Below are 15,245 nucleotides of genomic sequence, written 5' to 3'. Positions count from 1 at the left end.
AAGGGTGGATCTTACTATGCCTTGCCTATTGATATAAAACATTGCTGAGGTGTTGTCCATCATGATCTGAATCATTAGACCTCTCAGAATTGGGAGGGATGCTGTGAAAGTTTTCCTGCGGAATCCATAGGGCTTGCATGTGAAGACCAACTAGTGGGCTCCCCACTCAAGACTGGAGGTGTCTCTCACCGAAGTCTTTGATGGGCATAGTGGAGAGAACACCTCTGCATACTTTTAGAGGACACTGCCAGCAAGACTTCTAGGGGCCACGCTCCTTCATGTCTGGATTATGTCTGTTGGACTGATATACAGATTTCAACCTCTCTGGCATGCAGTGAAGATGAAATCTGGGATGCTGAGTAATGTTTGTGCAGGAGGCCACGTGTCCCAGAAGTCTGAGGCAAGCTCTTACTAAGGTCTGAGAATGGGCTTGTATATAACTGATGATCTGCTGTGGCTTAGAATCTTTCCAGGGGAAACAAACACCTCATATGCCCATCAGTAATGGATATTATTAGCTTACAAGAAGAGTTCGTAAATCCTTGACACTTCGGTTCCGCCATGAAGGGTGGACCAATACTGAGTGAAGTCTCAGGGAAAAAACAGGGTTTTATTTTTAAAAAAAGAAATGAAACATTATGTACAAAGCAATCCTAAACTACCATCTGTGGCACAACAACTATTTACAAAAAACAGGAAGGGATTAGAGTGAGCAGGAGGCTTGGATACTGTCGAAGTTCTGACTCAGCCACAGGTAGTGAGAAGGAACTGAAGGATGGGTAGGGTTGTCCCACCATTTATGCTCTTGGGCTTGAGTCACTAAGACATTCAGGGTGCAGGTGTGGGTCTTAACAGACAGTGCTGGCCAAAAATATCCAAACTTGAGTGCATGGGGTGACTGCACACCAACAGGGAAATATATATGAGCAAGCACTTTATGACTTCCCTACATATCTAGGTGAGGATTAGTAATTATATTTCCAATGCTTCCTTGAACGATCCAAGAGGAACAAGAGGCTGCGACAGGGAGGGAGATAGCCATGGGCTGTTAAAGGGCCTTCACATTTTCCATCTGGTCCCGCTGTGCATGGAGTGGCATTTGTTAAACATGCTGAGAAAAGGGGCAGCTGCTTAGAAGACAGACATTGGCAAAAGGTGTGGCGCAGGACTAGTCTGAATCCTGAGAAGCTGCAAGGAGGGCTGTGCAGCAAGTACCAGCAGAGGGCTAAGGCCACAAGAAGTCACTGGTAATAGCTAGATGCAAGGTGGATTCTGCTGAGGAAGACTGCCTCCAGTACCTCTCCCACTCCACACTGTGTGAGGAGGTACAGGCTGAAGAATATGGCACAATGTAGAGAGAATTTCACAAGCTGACAGAAGATGACAAAAATGCTCATGATGAGATGAGAGAGGAGGGGGAAAAAAGGAAAGTTACCCCAAACTACAGCTCTATTGCAGAGAAAGGAGGAGTGAGGGAAAGATATCAAACAGGCTTTCGCAGGGATGTATTGGTGTCACCAGAAAAGCAATGTGTGTGTATGCCTGCCTCTGAGCTGAAGTGGGGGAAGCCACTCAGTTCATTCCTCTTCTATTGTATCCATTCATCTACTCAAACACAATATGCAATTTCCACCCCATTTCCAAAAGAATTTTGCATTTAATTTTGAGCATTTATTCCCACAATCCACAGAGAAATTTACTGAAAAAGTGTCAAACTTGTGCAGCTGAACACTGGCACGTGACCACAACTTCCCCCCTATTCTGTTGTATGTTAACTTTTTGGCCATACTGATAGGTCAATGCTGAGCAGTTTTGAAAACGCACCCTAAAAGGAAAAAAAACTGTTGGAAAGAGATGTCATTCTACATCTATCTTTTATTTCTACTCCCTATTAATCCGAGTGTCTCTTTATCCCATCTCATGTGCACACAAGTACAAAACACATACACAATTTATTAGGGTGGCAAAGATTTGGTCACCAAACAATTTATTCTGACTCTGGCTTTGAATACAGATATACAAATGACAAAATTTAAAATAGCTTAAAAAGGCAAAAAATAGAATCAAGAATTATAAATTGTATTTAAAAATCCTTCTCATTATTATCAAAGTGGAAAAAACTGTTTGGTAGGAGAAAAAGCTGCTGTAACCTTGACTTGAAAAAGATACCCCACACAATTTAATTTCACAGCAAGAAACCTAAAAACATGTCACCCAATAATGCAATTTGTAGTTTTACATTTGATATTCCCTCTTTTTAAAATACCTTATAAAAATAAAATGCCTCCTCTGTCAATTTTGTCTTGTCACTTGCTTGCAGTTGACTTTTTCCAGTGATTGAATGCAACTAAAATTAGCACTTTGCAATGAACATCAGCTTATACAATTAATTATACCAGAACACTTCCATGCTCTGGTACCATTCCTGATATCAGTGCAGCTCTGGGAACAGAGGGCCTGATCCTGTTTCCACTGAAGTCAAGGGCAAAACTCCCATAAACTTCAACAAGAGTAAAAGCTGGGGTCACTGTATTAACTGCTATGATAAAGCCAGCAGAGGAACTTAACATATTTTGTAGAGTCCCCCAGAAACAATGGTCGTCTTCATTTTAACTCTCAGCAATTAGAAGTTGGATATATTGAATGAAAATAAAACCCAGCCATCAAGAGACTGATTTAAATTGCAGGAAAGGAAGTTAAGATTACCTATGGTCGAACCCAAGCTCCGACACTGACAATTTGCCTCTGGATAAAGTGACAAGCCTCTGTCTCAATTTCCTCATCTGTAAAATCGGTTAATACTTCACTTTAATACTTACTTAATTCAAAGGGCTGTTCTGAAGACTGATGTTTGTAAAACATTTTGAGGATGAAAAGCAATTGCAAGTATTTCTACTTTCCATGTAGGTAACAAGTTTAGATGTAGGTCAAATTTTAGCCATTCATACTTTGGCAGTGTTTCTGACATATAGAAATAGATTGTGAATGATTAGTTAAAATACTTTTAGTAATAACAAAAGTTAAATACACACTTGCCAGTTGTCAATCTCAAATTTAAAAGCAGCTTTTTAGTACTACATTGACAAAAGCTTAGAGGTTCAAGGCTCAACCAAACACTGACAGGACTAAATCAGAATCCTTCACCACTACGGAATACCAACTGGCTGGGTTATAGAATCTGTTTGAATGAGATATTTTTTACCATTAATTGTAAAGTAATTCCATTATATTCCTGATTATGGACTATTTTTGGCCTTCTGTGTTTAGATTCATCATGTTTGCAAGTACAGCAGACTACTATGTATATACACACACACACACACATATACACACACACACACACACACACACACACACACACCCATGAATTTATTTGATAGAATAACCAGCCACATAAAGAAACAGTAAACTCCTCTCACAGCTCAGGAGAAGGAAATCTGGGAGTCCCCCCCCAATGAAACGAAGTTCAATGCCAACCAGCCAGGTGCATGAGTCACAAACAGGTGCAACTGTGATTGTGAGAGCTGCGGTAAAAGTCTGGTACTTAAAATTTGTCAGAAGGTGCACTTGTACATTTGTTACACAGTGTGGCCCTGATCCAGCAAAGCACTTAAGCACATGCTCAGGTAAGCATGCAAGTGTAGCCTGGTACCGCTAGAAATATTTAAACAGGCAAAACTCTTATCTAAAATGATCAGGGGAAGGAAATAACTAATAAGACTATTGCTTTGGAATCTCCAGACAGTCATTACCTTGGAAATGGCCTTTTGCAACCCTAATATATCCCCAGTGAGAAATCTGGTTTCCACTCACACCACAGACAACACCTTAAGAGGCCTCAGTTTCCTCTAAGCATTTCAATACAAAATATAGGCCCTGAGTAGAGAAAACAACTGAACCTCTGTGTGAGCAATAGAGGAAATACTGCTATATTGCAATCCTTTCTACAACTCTCTGAACATCACAGTAAAGAACACACTCAATGAAAAGGCGGGGGGAAGGGAGCGTCAATGAGTCAAATCAGTATTTAAGGTTTGGCATTTGGAATAAAGTACAACCATAATGGCAGCAAAATAATCTAGGATTTTAAAATATTTTGACATTAGCAAGAGATTCTCTCCATCACCCACCATTGGCACCGACTAATGGAAAGAAAACATACATTTAAATAACCAGCTTTATAATCTACAGCTTACAGGAACACGGGAAGTGTATTTAACACCTGATTTTTTCCAGCACGCTAATATTGTAATCATGTCACCATGTAACACATATTCTCTTCTATCATAAAATATCAGCAATCACTCCCAGCTTTTAATTACACCAGTACAGAAATAAAGCTAAAACCAAAGCTTACAAAAAAGCATAAGTATATACTTCATATAGTTCACTTTTGGTTTGCAAACATATCCTACTAGTTATCAGTCTAGAAGAAAAAAAAAAAAAAAAGAGGCCTACATTGCTGGTTAGACTGAAGGCAACAAGGTGCCATAATACAGAGCAGCTGATCCCTTCACTTCAGAGATAAGTCCATCACACTCCAGGATGCTTTAATCTCTTCTCAGCAAGAGATTAAAGAGCACAGACCCAAACTTCAGTTTCATTCCCTCATCAGAAACAAGTATGGGATAAAACTGAGAAAGACAGTACAACATAAATCACTTTACTCAACCCTGTGCTATTTAACGGAAAACAGACTTGTGAAGAACAACAACCCTTTTCCCTATGCCAAACACTATTGTATGTGTCTGAAAAATGGTTATATTACACTAAAAACAACCAATTCTGCAAACATAACATACATTCACTGATGCCCACATCCATGATCAAAAAACCTACAACAGATGTGGGCAAATTCCAGCCCATGGGCAGGACCATCCTGCCCGACCCCTGAGCTCCTGGCTGGGGAGCCTAGTCCTTGGGCCCTCCCCTGTGGTTCCGCCTCCCCCGCAGCCACGCAGGCTACGCTCTGACCTGCCGCTCCCGCTGGGCAGCATGGGGAGCACAGCTGGCTCTGGCCGGGTGTTGTGGCTGCGAGCTCATGCTGCTGGTAAGGGGACAGGAGCAGGGGGTCCTGGGAGACAAGCAGGGAAGAGGGGGCAGAGGTTCTGAGGGAGCGGTCAGGCGATGGGGAACAGGGACGGTTGGGAGTGAGTCCCAGGGGGCCTGGATGTGGATAGGGGTCAGGAGGGCAGTCAGGGGACAGGGAGCAGGGGGGTTTGGATAAGGGGATGGGAGGGTCCCAGGAGGGGGTGGTCAGAGGACAAAGAGCAGAGGGCAGTTGGATAGGGGGCAGGAGACCCATGGGGGGCTGTCAGGGGTGGGGTGTGGATAAGGGTTGGGGCAGTCAGGGAGGTTGGATAGCGGGCAGTTAGGGGACAAGGAGAAGTGGGGGGTTGGATGGGTTGGGGGTTCTATGGGGGGCAGTCAGGGGCAGGAAGTGGGGGGGGGCAGAGGCCAGGCTGTTTGGGGAGGCACAGCCTTACCTACCCGGCCCTCCATGTAGTTGTGCAATCCCGATGTGGCCCTTGGGCCAAAAAGTTTGCCCACCTCTGCCCTACAAACATATGTTGAAAAGGCAGACACAGATTTTCTAAAAACTTTATGTTCTAAGATCAATAGAAATGTTTTTTTGTAAAATTCCAATGGAATTTTTTTTTTTATAATTCACATAACTACCATTCCTAGGGATCACTTCCAGAAGTCACATTACATAGTTGTGCCAGTTCACAAAGTGACTAGAAATCAACCATAAATAAATGTGCATCTGACTAGTTTGTCCTTGTCCAAGTGGAGTGAAGTGCGAAAAGTTATCACAATTGACTCTGAAGGTTTAAGTTAGATTCTGAAAATCTTTGAACTTTAACATAGGACCTGATCTTCCCAAGTGCTGCATACCTTCAGCTCTGATTGAAATCAAAAGGAGCTAAGGACACTTAGCACCTCGTAAGAAACACTCAACAGCTTGTAGGACCAATCCCCTAGATATTAACAATATAGTTTAAAAATCATGCCTAGAAAATAAACTGTGTCCCTTTAAACTTAAAACAAAGACTTGCACAAGAAGCAACACATTTTTAATCCAGCCAAAATTTTACTGTAAAAACCTCTCTTTCCTTGGTTTTGTGCAAAAGATTTTGGTAGTTTCTAGGGTATGCTATGGATTTAATAAGCTTTTCCTTTCCATCTCTGGGTGCTGGAGACTGGTACAAAGCCTTCAGTGGAGTTCAATGGCTTGTTCTCGTTTCTTTTATCATGATCCATTCAAATGGAAAGTTGTTAAGTTTCCAGTTTGAATTGATAGGTGCTTGTTTTCCATTGGCTGATATCTGCATTGAGCATGGTGCGCTCTGTGAAAGTTACATGTCCTTCTGCATCAATGAGAATGACTGTGTTAGTTCTGAAAGAAAATAAGGGAAGAAAAAAAAATTAAACTTTATTTTTGTTAACCATTTGCACAATAATACTTAAACCTACATTTTTCCATTAATTTCGCTTGACCACAATAGTATCACATAGAAATAGGTCTGAAAAACACCAATAAAAACTCAGATTTGAAGAAGGATTAACTTGGATTCCCCCTACTACATTACACTGAATCAAACTCTGTACTATCTTGCTTCACTGCTGCACTTATTAAGGCAACACAAAGCTTTAGGCTGACAGATAAGGAGAACAATAAATAGCAGAAAAGACTAATGATAAGCTTTTTAATTGCTGAATATGTTCAAGTCAGTTCCAGCCTGAAAATAAATTTTACCTGGTAGCATTTAGTTGGCATGAATATTATCAGACACACATATTCTTGCTGCTTATTTATATTAACTCACTTCTGCATTCTTCTATTTTGTATCAAATGCCCACACAAATCTCCTCAGCCATATTGCTCACCAGCCCAGAATACCACTAATCACCACCTGAGGACACAAGGTCATACAAAGAACCTCTCCGTTTCTCTCCTGAGGAGCACAATATCTCCAAAGAGCAATTTCTGAACACTGAGATGCAAGTCTGCTCACATACAGATGTAAAACTGCTATGTGTAACTCCACTGACTTCAGTGCAACTACTTCTGATTTACACAGCCAAAAAAATCAGGCTTCGTTGTGAAGGCATGAGAACTTGCAGTCCACTTTAGCCTTGATTACCAGCACTAATTAGTATAGCCATAAATCACAGATGTTCAGGAACACCTACGTACTGGTCAACAGACCTCTGTTTTACATGAATTGCATTTTCACACAGGCAATTTAGTCTACCAATTCACTCAAAAGATTGGCAGTCCACACTTCTGAGTTCCATGCCTAATGCTACCACTAATTCTGTGACATGGGTCAAATCACCCCTGCTCACCCATCTGCAAAATGGGTACAACTGCCTGAATGGGATGTAAGGCATAATGTTTCTGAAGAGTTTGGAGATTGCTGGATGAGATGACCTGTGCAGTATTAATTAGAACTGAAGTCCTAAATAAAGAAACAGCAATGGTAAAAAATAGGTTAGACTAATTCTGCTTACATATCATTACATGTTTGCCACACACTTCCTATTCTGTCGTATATTGGGGGTTTATTCCACTTTGACTCCCACATTCAGAACCATTAATTGTGAACGGTGTGACTCCATGTGTTCTCTCCTAAGGCTAGTGATGTCTTAAGATACATATTGTCAGCAGCAATGTTTCAATGTACGTGTATAGTAATTCCAACACAGACGAAAATGCATCTGATATTTTCACGCAAGACAACTTTGAGTGTCTGGGATAATTAAGCCAGCAAGTTTGAGGATTTAAGTTTCCCTATGCTGAGAGTTGGGAAATACTAGACCTGGCATGATGAGCTAAAGGGACTGATTGTCACGGAGTCCCTGGGCAATGCTCTGGAACTGCTCCCCACAAAGCCAGTCAGGACTTTGGGGAGCCTCCTCTCCCTTGCAGCAGACTGTTTTCAGGGCAAGAAGCTCACACGGCTTCACCTCCTGGGTCTCCCCTTGGAGCATTCAGCATCCTCTGCCCCGTGCTTCCCACAGTGAGCCCGCCCCAGCAGGGCCCTGGGGAAGCCATAAGGTCCTGCACCCTCACTTTGCAGTCAGACATGACTCTCAGCCAGCAAGTAAAACAGAGGTTTATTCGATGACAGGAACACGGTCTGAAACAGAGCTTGGTACAGTGAACCAGACCCCTCGTCCGGGTCCATTCTGGGGGGCAGCGAGCCAGACCCCCACATCTGCACTTCACTCCTCATCCCCAACCAGCTCCAGACTGAAACCCCCTCCAGCTCCTCCTCCTCTGCTCAGTTCCTTTCCAAGGCCAGGAGGTCACCTGACCTCCGTCTCCAACACCTTCAGTTGGCACCTTGCAGAGAAGGGGCCCACGCCATCAGTTGCTAGGAGACAGAGTGTCAGGCTTTTAGGTGCACTGGCCCCTTGCTCTGCAGCAATCACACACCCTTATTCCACCACCTAGAAACTTAAGAACTGCATAGGGGACACTGAGGCACCAATACAGTATTCAGAGAAAACATTAAGAACATTCCCACTTCGTCACATCTCTCCCCCCTTCGAGACCGAACTGAGCAAGGTCACTTTAGCCAGTGACCTGGGGAAGTTCGAACCCACCGATGTCCCCCTGGATGCCCCAGTATCTCTCCCATTCCTTGGTGTGAGTTACACCAGGACAGTCCAGTCTCACGCCCTCCCTTAGGTCGCGTGTGCTTGATGGCACTTGCAGGCCGCATGTGCGAAGGTTTATGCAGCCCAAACCCTTTTGCCACCCCAATACCCCTGGGGTTCAAACTGGGATGGGGTCTTCTCCCAACACTCTGGTCTGCAATTCAGGCTCTCTTGGTTAAGAGCCCCCATCTTGGCCTTGGCCAGCTCTGGGCTTGGGCAGCCGCTCCCCACCTTCTGGCGCAGATACAACACCTCTGCCGTCTCCACCTTACACTTTCCAGCTTCTACCATCAGTCCCACCTCCTTGAGGCAGCCCAGCACCCTCTTTACCTGGGACACCTGTTCCTCCCAGGTCTGGCTAAAGATGCACATGTTATCAGTGTACACCAAGGCCAAGTTCTCCATCTCCCTTAGCTTGTCTAGAATCTCCCCAGGCCTAGGCATGGGGATGGCATTGGACACCGTGATGACTTTAAGCTTCCGATAGTCCCCACAGAACCAGATCATCCTGTCTCCCTTGGCGACCAGCCCCACGGGTGAGGCCCATAGGCTGTTGAACAGCTGGATCACATCTAAAGCCAGCATGTCCTTGACCTCTCTCTCCGGGTTCTGGGCTGCTTTCCCAGTGACTCTGAATGGGGGAACACCTGATGGAGAGATTGGCTCCCACCTCAGGGAAGAGATCCACCAGGGAGTCTTCTCCCTTTTCCTCCCAATCCTCCCCTTTCAGGTCTAGGGGTCCCCTCACTCTCCTCCCATCCAGCAGCTCGAAAGGGAAGAATCCTGTGGATTCCTGGGGCCCCACCAGCTGCCTCCCAATTCCCCCCAGTTCTACTTCCCCTTGGGGAGCCCATTCCCGATACAGGAATCCCTTCTCCCGCAGGACTCTGTCCCTGCAGCCTTCCCCAAGAGAAGCAGCAAAGAATCCTGTGGCACCTTATAGACTAACAGAAGTTTTGGAGCATGAGCTTTCGTGGGTGAATACCCACTTCGTCAGATGCACGTCTGTTAGTCTATAAGGTGCCACAGGATTCTTTGCTGCTTTTACAGATCCAGACTAACACGGCTACCCCTCTGATACTTCCCCAAGAGAGTTTGCAGCACTGTGGCCAGCAAGTTCCCTCAGCTTCTCCAAGGAGGGATCCTTCTGCAGCTTGGTCTGGAATTCAGCTGCTGGGGAAGGGAGTGGGACTTGCTCCTCTCGCTGGCTGGGCCTGAGGTCACAGCCCCCCAAGCCCTGTCCCTGGTAGCTCCCTCCCTGCTGTGTAATCACTTCCCAGCAGCACGTCTGGACCAGGCAAACCCGGTTGGCAGCAGACCTGCCCTGCCTGGGTGTCCCCCCACTCAGCTGAGGTCTCAGCTCCCACCTTGCTCAGCACTGCCCTTGCTGTCCCAGTGGGGGCAGGCAGCGAGCTCTCTGCTCTGGTCACAGCATCAGAGCCAGTGTGAGCCCCCTCTCCGATGTGCAGTGGGGTGGGGAACATCCCTTTGTCCCACTCAGCCCCAGGGCTCTGGTTACAGGATTGCAGGTATCTGGACCCCAGCAGCCCCTCCCCGGTGCCAGCCAGGTCATTTGCATTTTCACCGACCATTTCAATCCTAGCCAATTGGTTTCCTGGATTTAAATTCAAATCCTCGGCCATTACAGGAGCAGGAGCAGGGCCTGGATCCTGTCCCAAAGAGACACAGTCACCCCCCAACAGGGTCTCCCAGCCGATATCCTGGAGAACCCCAACGACCAGCCAGCCCGACCCCTCCTGGGTCTGCACAGGGATCCGGGATATAGGCAGAGTGAGGGGCTTCACCCCGGGGACTTTCACCCATGTCCCACAGCCCCTCAGCATCTGCGGCTGCACCACCACACTCCTCTCTGTCCCAGGGTCTCGCCACCCCAAGTGTGTCTCCCCATTGACCCCGGGGAAGCCCCCATGCCTCTCCACTCCACCATCGCCAGTCCAGGCTGCTGTTGCTTCTCCTGCAGCTTTTCCTCGGGCTCCTGCTCTCTCTCACGGTCCTTTCGCTCTCTTGGGCTCTGCTCCAATCCCATCCGTCTGTGATCCCCTGATGGGGAACTCAATCGTGAAGACCATTGTCTGCTTGGGAACCAGACTCTGGGGGATGCCTGGCTGCTGCTCCCAGATCCTCTTATAGCCCCATTTGGGTCAGGAATCTGCTCCTCAGAGTGGTCCTCCTCCTCCAATTGCACGATTAACTGTGCCTTGGTGAACTTCCCAACGCCTAACCCTCTCTTTTTGCACAGAATCACAATGTCCTTCTTAAGGAGATGGTGATGGGAACGGTGAAGTGATGGCCTAAGTTGCTCTGGACTCACAGGCCTGTGTGCTCTTGGCTCCCCCATGACTTCCAGGAAGAACCCCTGGTGTGCCAGCCCTTCTCGTGATCACCACCTCTTTGCCAGGGTCGAGCTGCAAGCTCCTCCTCCCCTGAGACTGCTAGCTGCAGTCCTCAGGGGGACCCCGTTACTTCAACAGTCCTTCTCGCTGGTCACACACTCCCAGAGGTTAACTGCCCCCTGAGACCGTCCCTCTCTGAGCCTTCAGCATGTCCGGCCCTCGGTATCCCCACTTGGTTTTACTGCTCCCCAGTCACTTACTGCAAGAATCACCATTCATGGGGTGCAGTACATCCCACCCCTGCCACCAGTTGTCACAGAGTCCCTGGGTGATACTCTGGAACTGCTCCCCACAAAGCCAGTCAGGACTTTGGGGAGCCTCCTCTCCCTTGCAGTAGACTGTTTTCAGGGCAAGAAGCTCACGTGGCTTCACCTCCTGGGTCTCCCCTTGGAGCATTCAGCATCCTCTGCCCCTCCATGTGCTTCCCACAGGGAGCCCGCCCCAGTGGGGTCTTGGGTCAGCGACAGGGTCCTGCACCCTCACTTTGCAGTCAGACGTGACTCTCAGCCAGCAAGTAAAACAGAGGTTTATTCGATGACAGGAACACGGTCTAAAACAGAGCTTGGTACAGCGAACCGGACCTCTCGGCCGGGTCCATTATGGCGGGCAGCGAGCCAGACCCCACGTCTGCACTTCACTCCTCATTCCCAGCCAGCTCCAGACTGAAACCCCCCTCCAGCTCCTCTTCCTTTGCTCAGTTCCTTTCCTGGGGCCAGGCGGTCACCTGACCTCTGTCTCCAACACCTACAGTTGGCACCTTGCAGAGAAGGGGCCCAGGCCATCAGTTGCTAGGAGACAGAGCGTCAGGCATTTAGGTGCACTGGCCTCTTGCTCTGCAGCAATCACACACCCTTATTCCACCACCTAGATACTTAAGAACTGCATAGGGGACACTGAGGCACCAACACAGTATTCAGAGAAAACATTAAGAAGACTCCCACTTCATCACACTGATGTATTGGGAATAGGTCAAAACTATGTCTAAATATTTAGTCTATGAACATCGAATGCCATTTCTCCTTTCCCTAAAATTGGCAGAGTACAACCAATGAAACACAAAAACAAGTATTTCTCTCCATTATTCCTTCAGAACTTTTGTACCCAGTACATAAATAAACTGGCCATGTTTCTGCATGTATTTTATTACACATCAAAGCAGTGCTCTGCATTTTGCAATGCAGTCAGTTCTCTCCAGATCAGTTAGTTCTCAGTCAGTTCTCTCCAAATCTGTTTAAAGGTTCTGATGTTATTTTTTAAAACCCCCTAGGAAATGAGGACCAGCCATTTCAGAGACTACCTCTCACTCATTTATGCACTAAGACAGCTAGAGCAATGGAAATGCCATGATTGACTGAGCCAGTGATTGTGGGGAAGTCAGTTTATTCTCCCTGGCAGACCCTTAGCTGAGGAATTCTCTGCCTCTAGGAATCTTCAGGTTAGGATGCAAGATGTATATCGTGCAAGCCTTCTCATAACAATAACTGATTCATGTTTACTGCTTTCTTCCTGGAGAGAGAAAGTGAAAATACCTCACTAAAGAAAGCAAGCACAAATTAGGAGAAGATGGAGCAGACCAGGATTCTGCTGATCATAATAGTTCTTAATCTGTGAATATGGCACCTAGCTATTATAGTGATTTGACTATAATAAACCCCTAATATAGCTAGGCATACAGTATACATTTTTCTTTTAGAATCAAGTCTATTTCTCCACTTACTTAGGTAGAAGAGACAAATAAAAAGGGTTATATTCTTCCATACAGCGCTATGTTTACTTCATGTTTGGAATCAGAAGTTGAAGCGGGTCAGTATAATGTACCAATACTTTCTGATGTTCAATATAACTCATCACTTGCTAGCAGATCTGTCACTTTGCTAATATGCTGGCTCATGGAGCTGAGCAGAGCAGTAATAGACAAAGCTGAGACAAGTAGCGCAGGGTAAAATCTTTCAGGTAAGTAGTTTGCTTGCCAAAAAATGGAGATCTGAATTGATCGAAATTACTCCCAAATTCAGGTTGAAGTCAGCAATTGTTTTCAGCTGAAAGTATACAATTTTTTCCCCAAAAAGAGTTGAAATGCTTTGTTTCGACAGTTTCAAAATAAGTATTTTGACTTGATTCTGAAATGATGTTTCTTTTCCAAATTTAGCTAGATTTAAACAAAAAATGGTAAAAATACCCAAAATCAAACTAAAACTAAAAATGAATTTTTTTTTGGTTAAATGATTCATTTAGGCAACGCCGAAAAAATTCTGTTTTGGGGCCATCTGAAATGAGTCTCCTCCAATTTTTTTTCGGTTCAGTCAAACTGGAAAAAAAACTGAAAACTTTCTGAAGCTGGTGTTCTGAACAGGAAGAAGTGTGATATTAAAAAAAGAGCATTTTTGAAAGGGTAAAGCTACTTAACTTTAAGGAAGTTATAGCTAGCATCATTAGTAAGTGTGACAAATTGTAAAGCAGGTACTGATGGGCATTTCAAGCAATGTCAGACACAAAGCTAAGGAATAAAAGATCACAATAAAAAGATAATCTATGGATTACATGTGACTAAACTTATGCATAGATATTAAATTGACTGAACAAACCCATTTTATGGTCTAGAATGTTACATTTTATGGTAACATTTGACTTTAGATACATGTCTTGATACAACAATTGCCTATTTTGCCTTGAAGTATTTCTTTTACCTTGTTCCATATCCAGGGCAACGAACACACAAAGCGGCATATTCGTTCAGTACATGTTGCACATGCTCCTTTCCTTGATCCTCCAATGCAGGATCCGGTAGCTGACTGAAAAATAAATAGCACTATTACTCTTACCCAGAATTAATACAAAACAAACCCTCCTACACGTACTAACTATAATCAACACACAGCTTGATGATAATGATAAAAAAGAAAAGGCAAAATGTCAAAGTAAAATGTGATTTTTAAAAAAGAAACATGAAAAGAAGGGACCAAAGATAAAAAGGTTTGTCAGCTGTTTCCAAGAGAAAATGTCTCAAGGACTTAACCTTTCATTTAATCAGCTTTCTATTAATTAAATATTTGTAATGATTTTTCCTTTCATTGCTATTCCTTTCTTTCCGTATTTGTAGTGTCTTCTGAAATAAAAGAATACCTCTTTTATTATCAAGTAACTTAAAATACAAAGTGTAAAAAACAAGTATTATTCAAGATGGACTCATGGAGATTTATTTTGTTTTGGACAGAAACCTGTCTGCAACTTCCAAGAAACAGTTGGAGGAAATGGCAAATTATATTGCACAATGCTTAATAAATTTCCAAAGTAAACAAGTTTGCCATGGTAAAGTGTATTGCGATGGTAAGGTGGTACTGAGATCTGTAAACTGTAATTAATGAAACCTCAACACCCTACAGAGAAAGAGTCCAAGGTCACAGAGTCCATAGCAGAGCTGGGAATGATACCTAGTTTTCCTGCCTTTCACTCTTAACACTAGATCATGGTCCCACAAATGTGGAAAAAAATATAGCTCATGATGTCAATGACTGACAAATCAAATTGAAATTTGTAAAGACAAACTTAAAATACTATTTTCTGCACCCTATCGCTGTGCGTGGTTCTCTGCCTCTTTCATCCCCATCACTGCTCACGTTTCTGCCTCCTACCACAGGCCAGCTTGTGTCAGTGTCTATCAAAACGAGACGAAGTTCAGAAGCCAGTTAGGCACTTGGAGCGCCAAAGAAGAGAGTGAAAGGAGACTGAGTGATTCAGTCCTGTTTTTCTAGAGTTTTTCCTGCGCCACAAAGAGGATGCAGTTTGACATGACTTTAGTTACTGTTATTAAAACACAGTGTCCCAGATCACACTAGTTTTCTTTGTGGGAAATAGCACAAAGTCAGACTGTTTATACAAAAGTGTAGAGAGAGGGAGTCACTAAAAGCATATCATGCATGGTACCAACAGAGGAAGAGATCCTAAGGTGGGCTTGTTGTGAGAATTAAATCTCATCCAATAAACCTATTAGATAGCTCACAGAATTAATGCTTATGAAGTGCCAAATATTTCATATGAAAGATATCTTTAGTTCTTAATTCCTGTTGGCTTCTTTGAAAAAATCTCAGCCATTTATTTTTCAAGTTTTGAACTTTAAAGTTACCTTTAAGACACTCCCCTTTTGAAACCAAAGTGATACTC

At 44.4% G+C, this 15,245-nt stretch overlaps 1 protein-coding gene across 5 annotated transcripts in view; it reads right to left on the bottom strand.

The window, feature by feature from the left end:
* Positions 1-1,970: 1,970 nt before the first annotated feature.
* TANGO2 (transport and golgi organization 2 homolog) overlaps positions 1,971-15,245 on the bottom strand; it is an 83,539-nt gene continuing 70,264 nt past the window's right edge. For all 5 annotated transcript variants that reach the window (XM_050924113.1, XM_050924112.1, XM_050924116.1 and 2 more), the window contains 2 exons: positions 13,772-13,876; positions 1,971-6,400 (listed from right to left, as the gene is read on the bottom strand). In XM_050924113.1, coding sequence (XP_050780070.1) covers positions 6,280-6,400; positions 13,772-13,876 — 226 coding nt within the window. In that variant the 3' untranslated portion in view covers positions 1,971-6,279. The remainder of the gene's footprint in view (positions 6,401-13,771; positions 13,877-15,245) is intronic.

Source organism: Gopherus flavomarginatus, chromosome 15, assembly GCF_025201925.1.
Source record: "Gopherus flavomarginatus isolate rGopFla2 chromosome 15, rGopFla2.mat.asm, whole genome shotgun sequence".
Classification (NCBI taxonomy): domain Eukaryota; kingdom Metazoa; phylum Chordata; order Testudines; family Testudinidae; genus Gopherus; species Gopherus flavomarginatus.
Note: the sequence above shows the minus strand (reverse complement) of the source record. Positions and strands in the feature narration are given on the sequence as shown.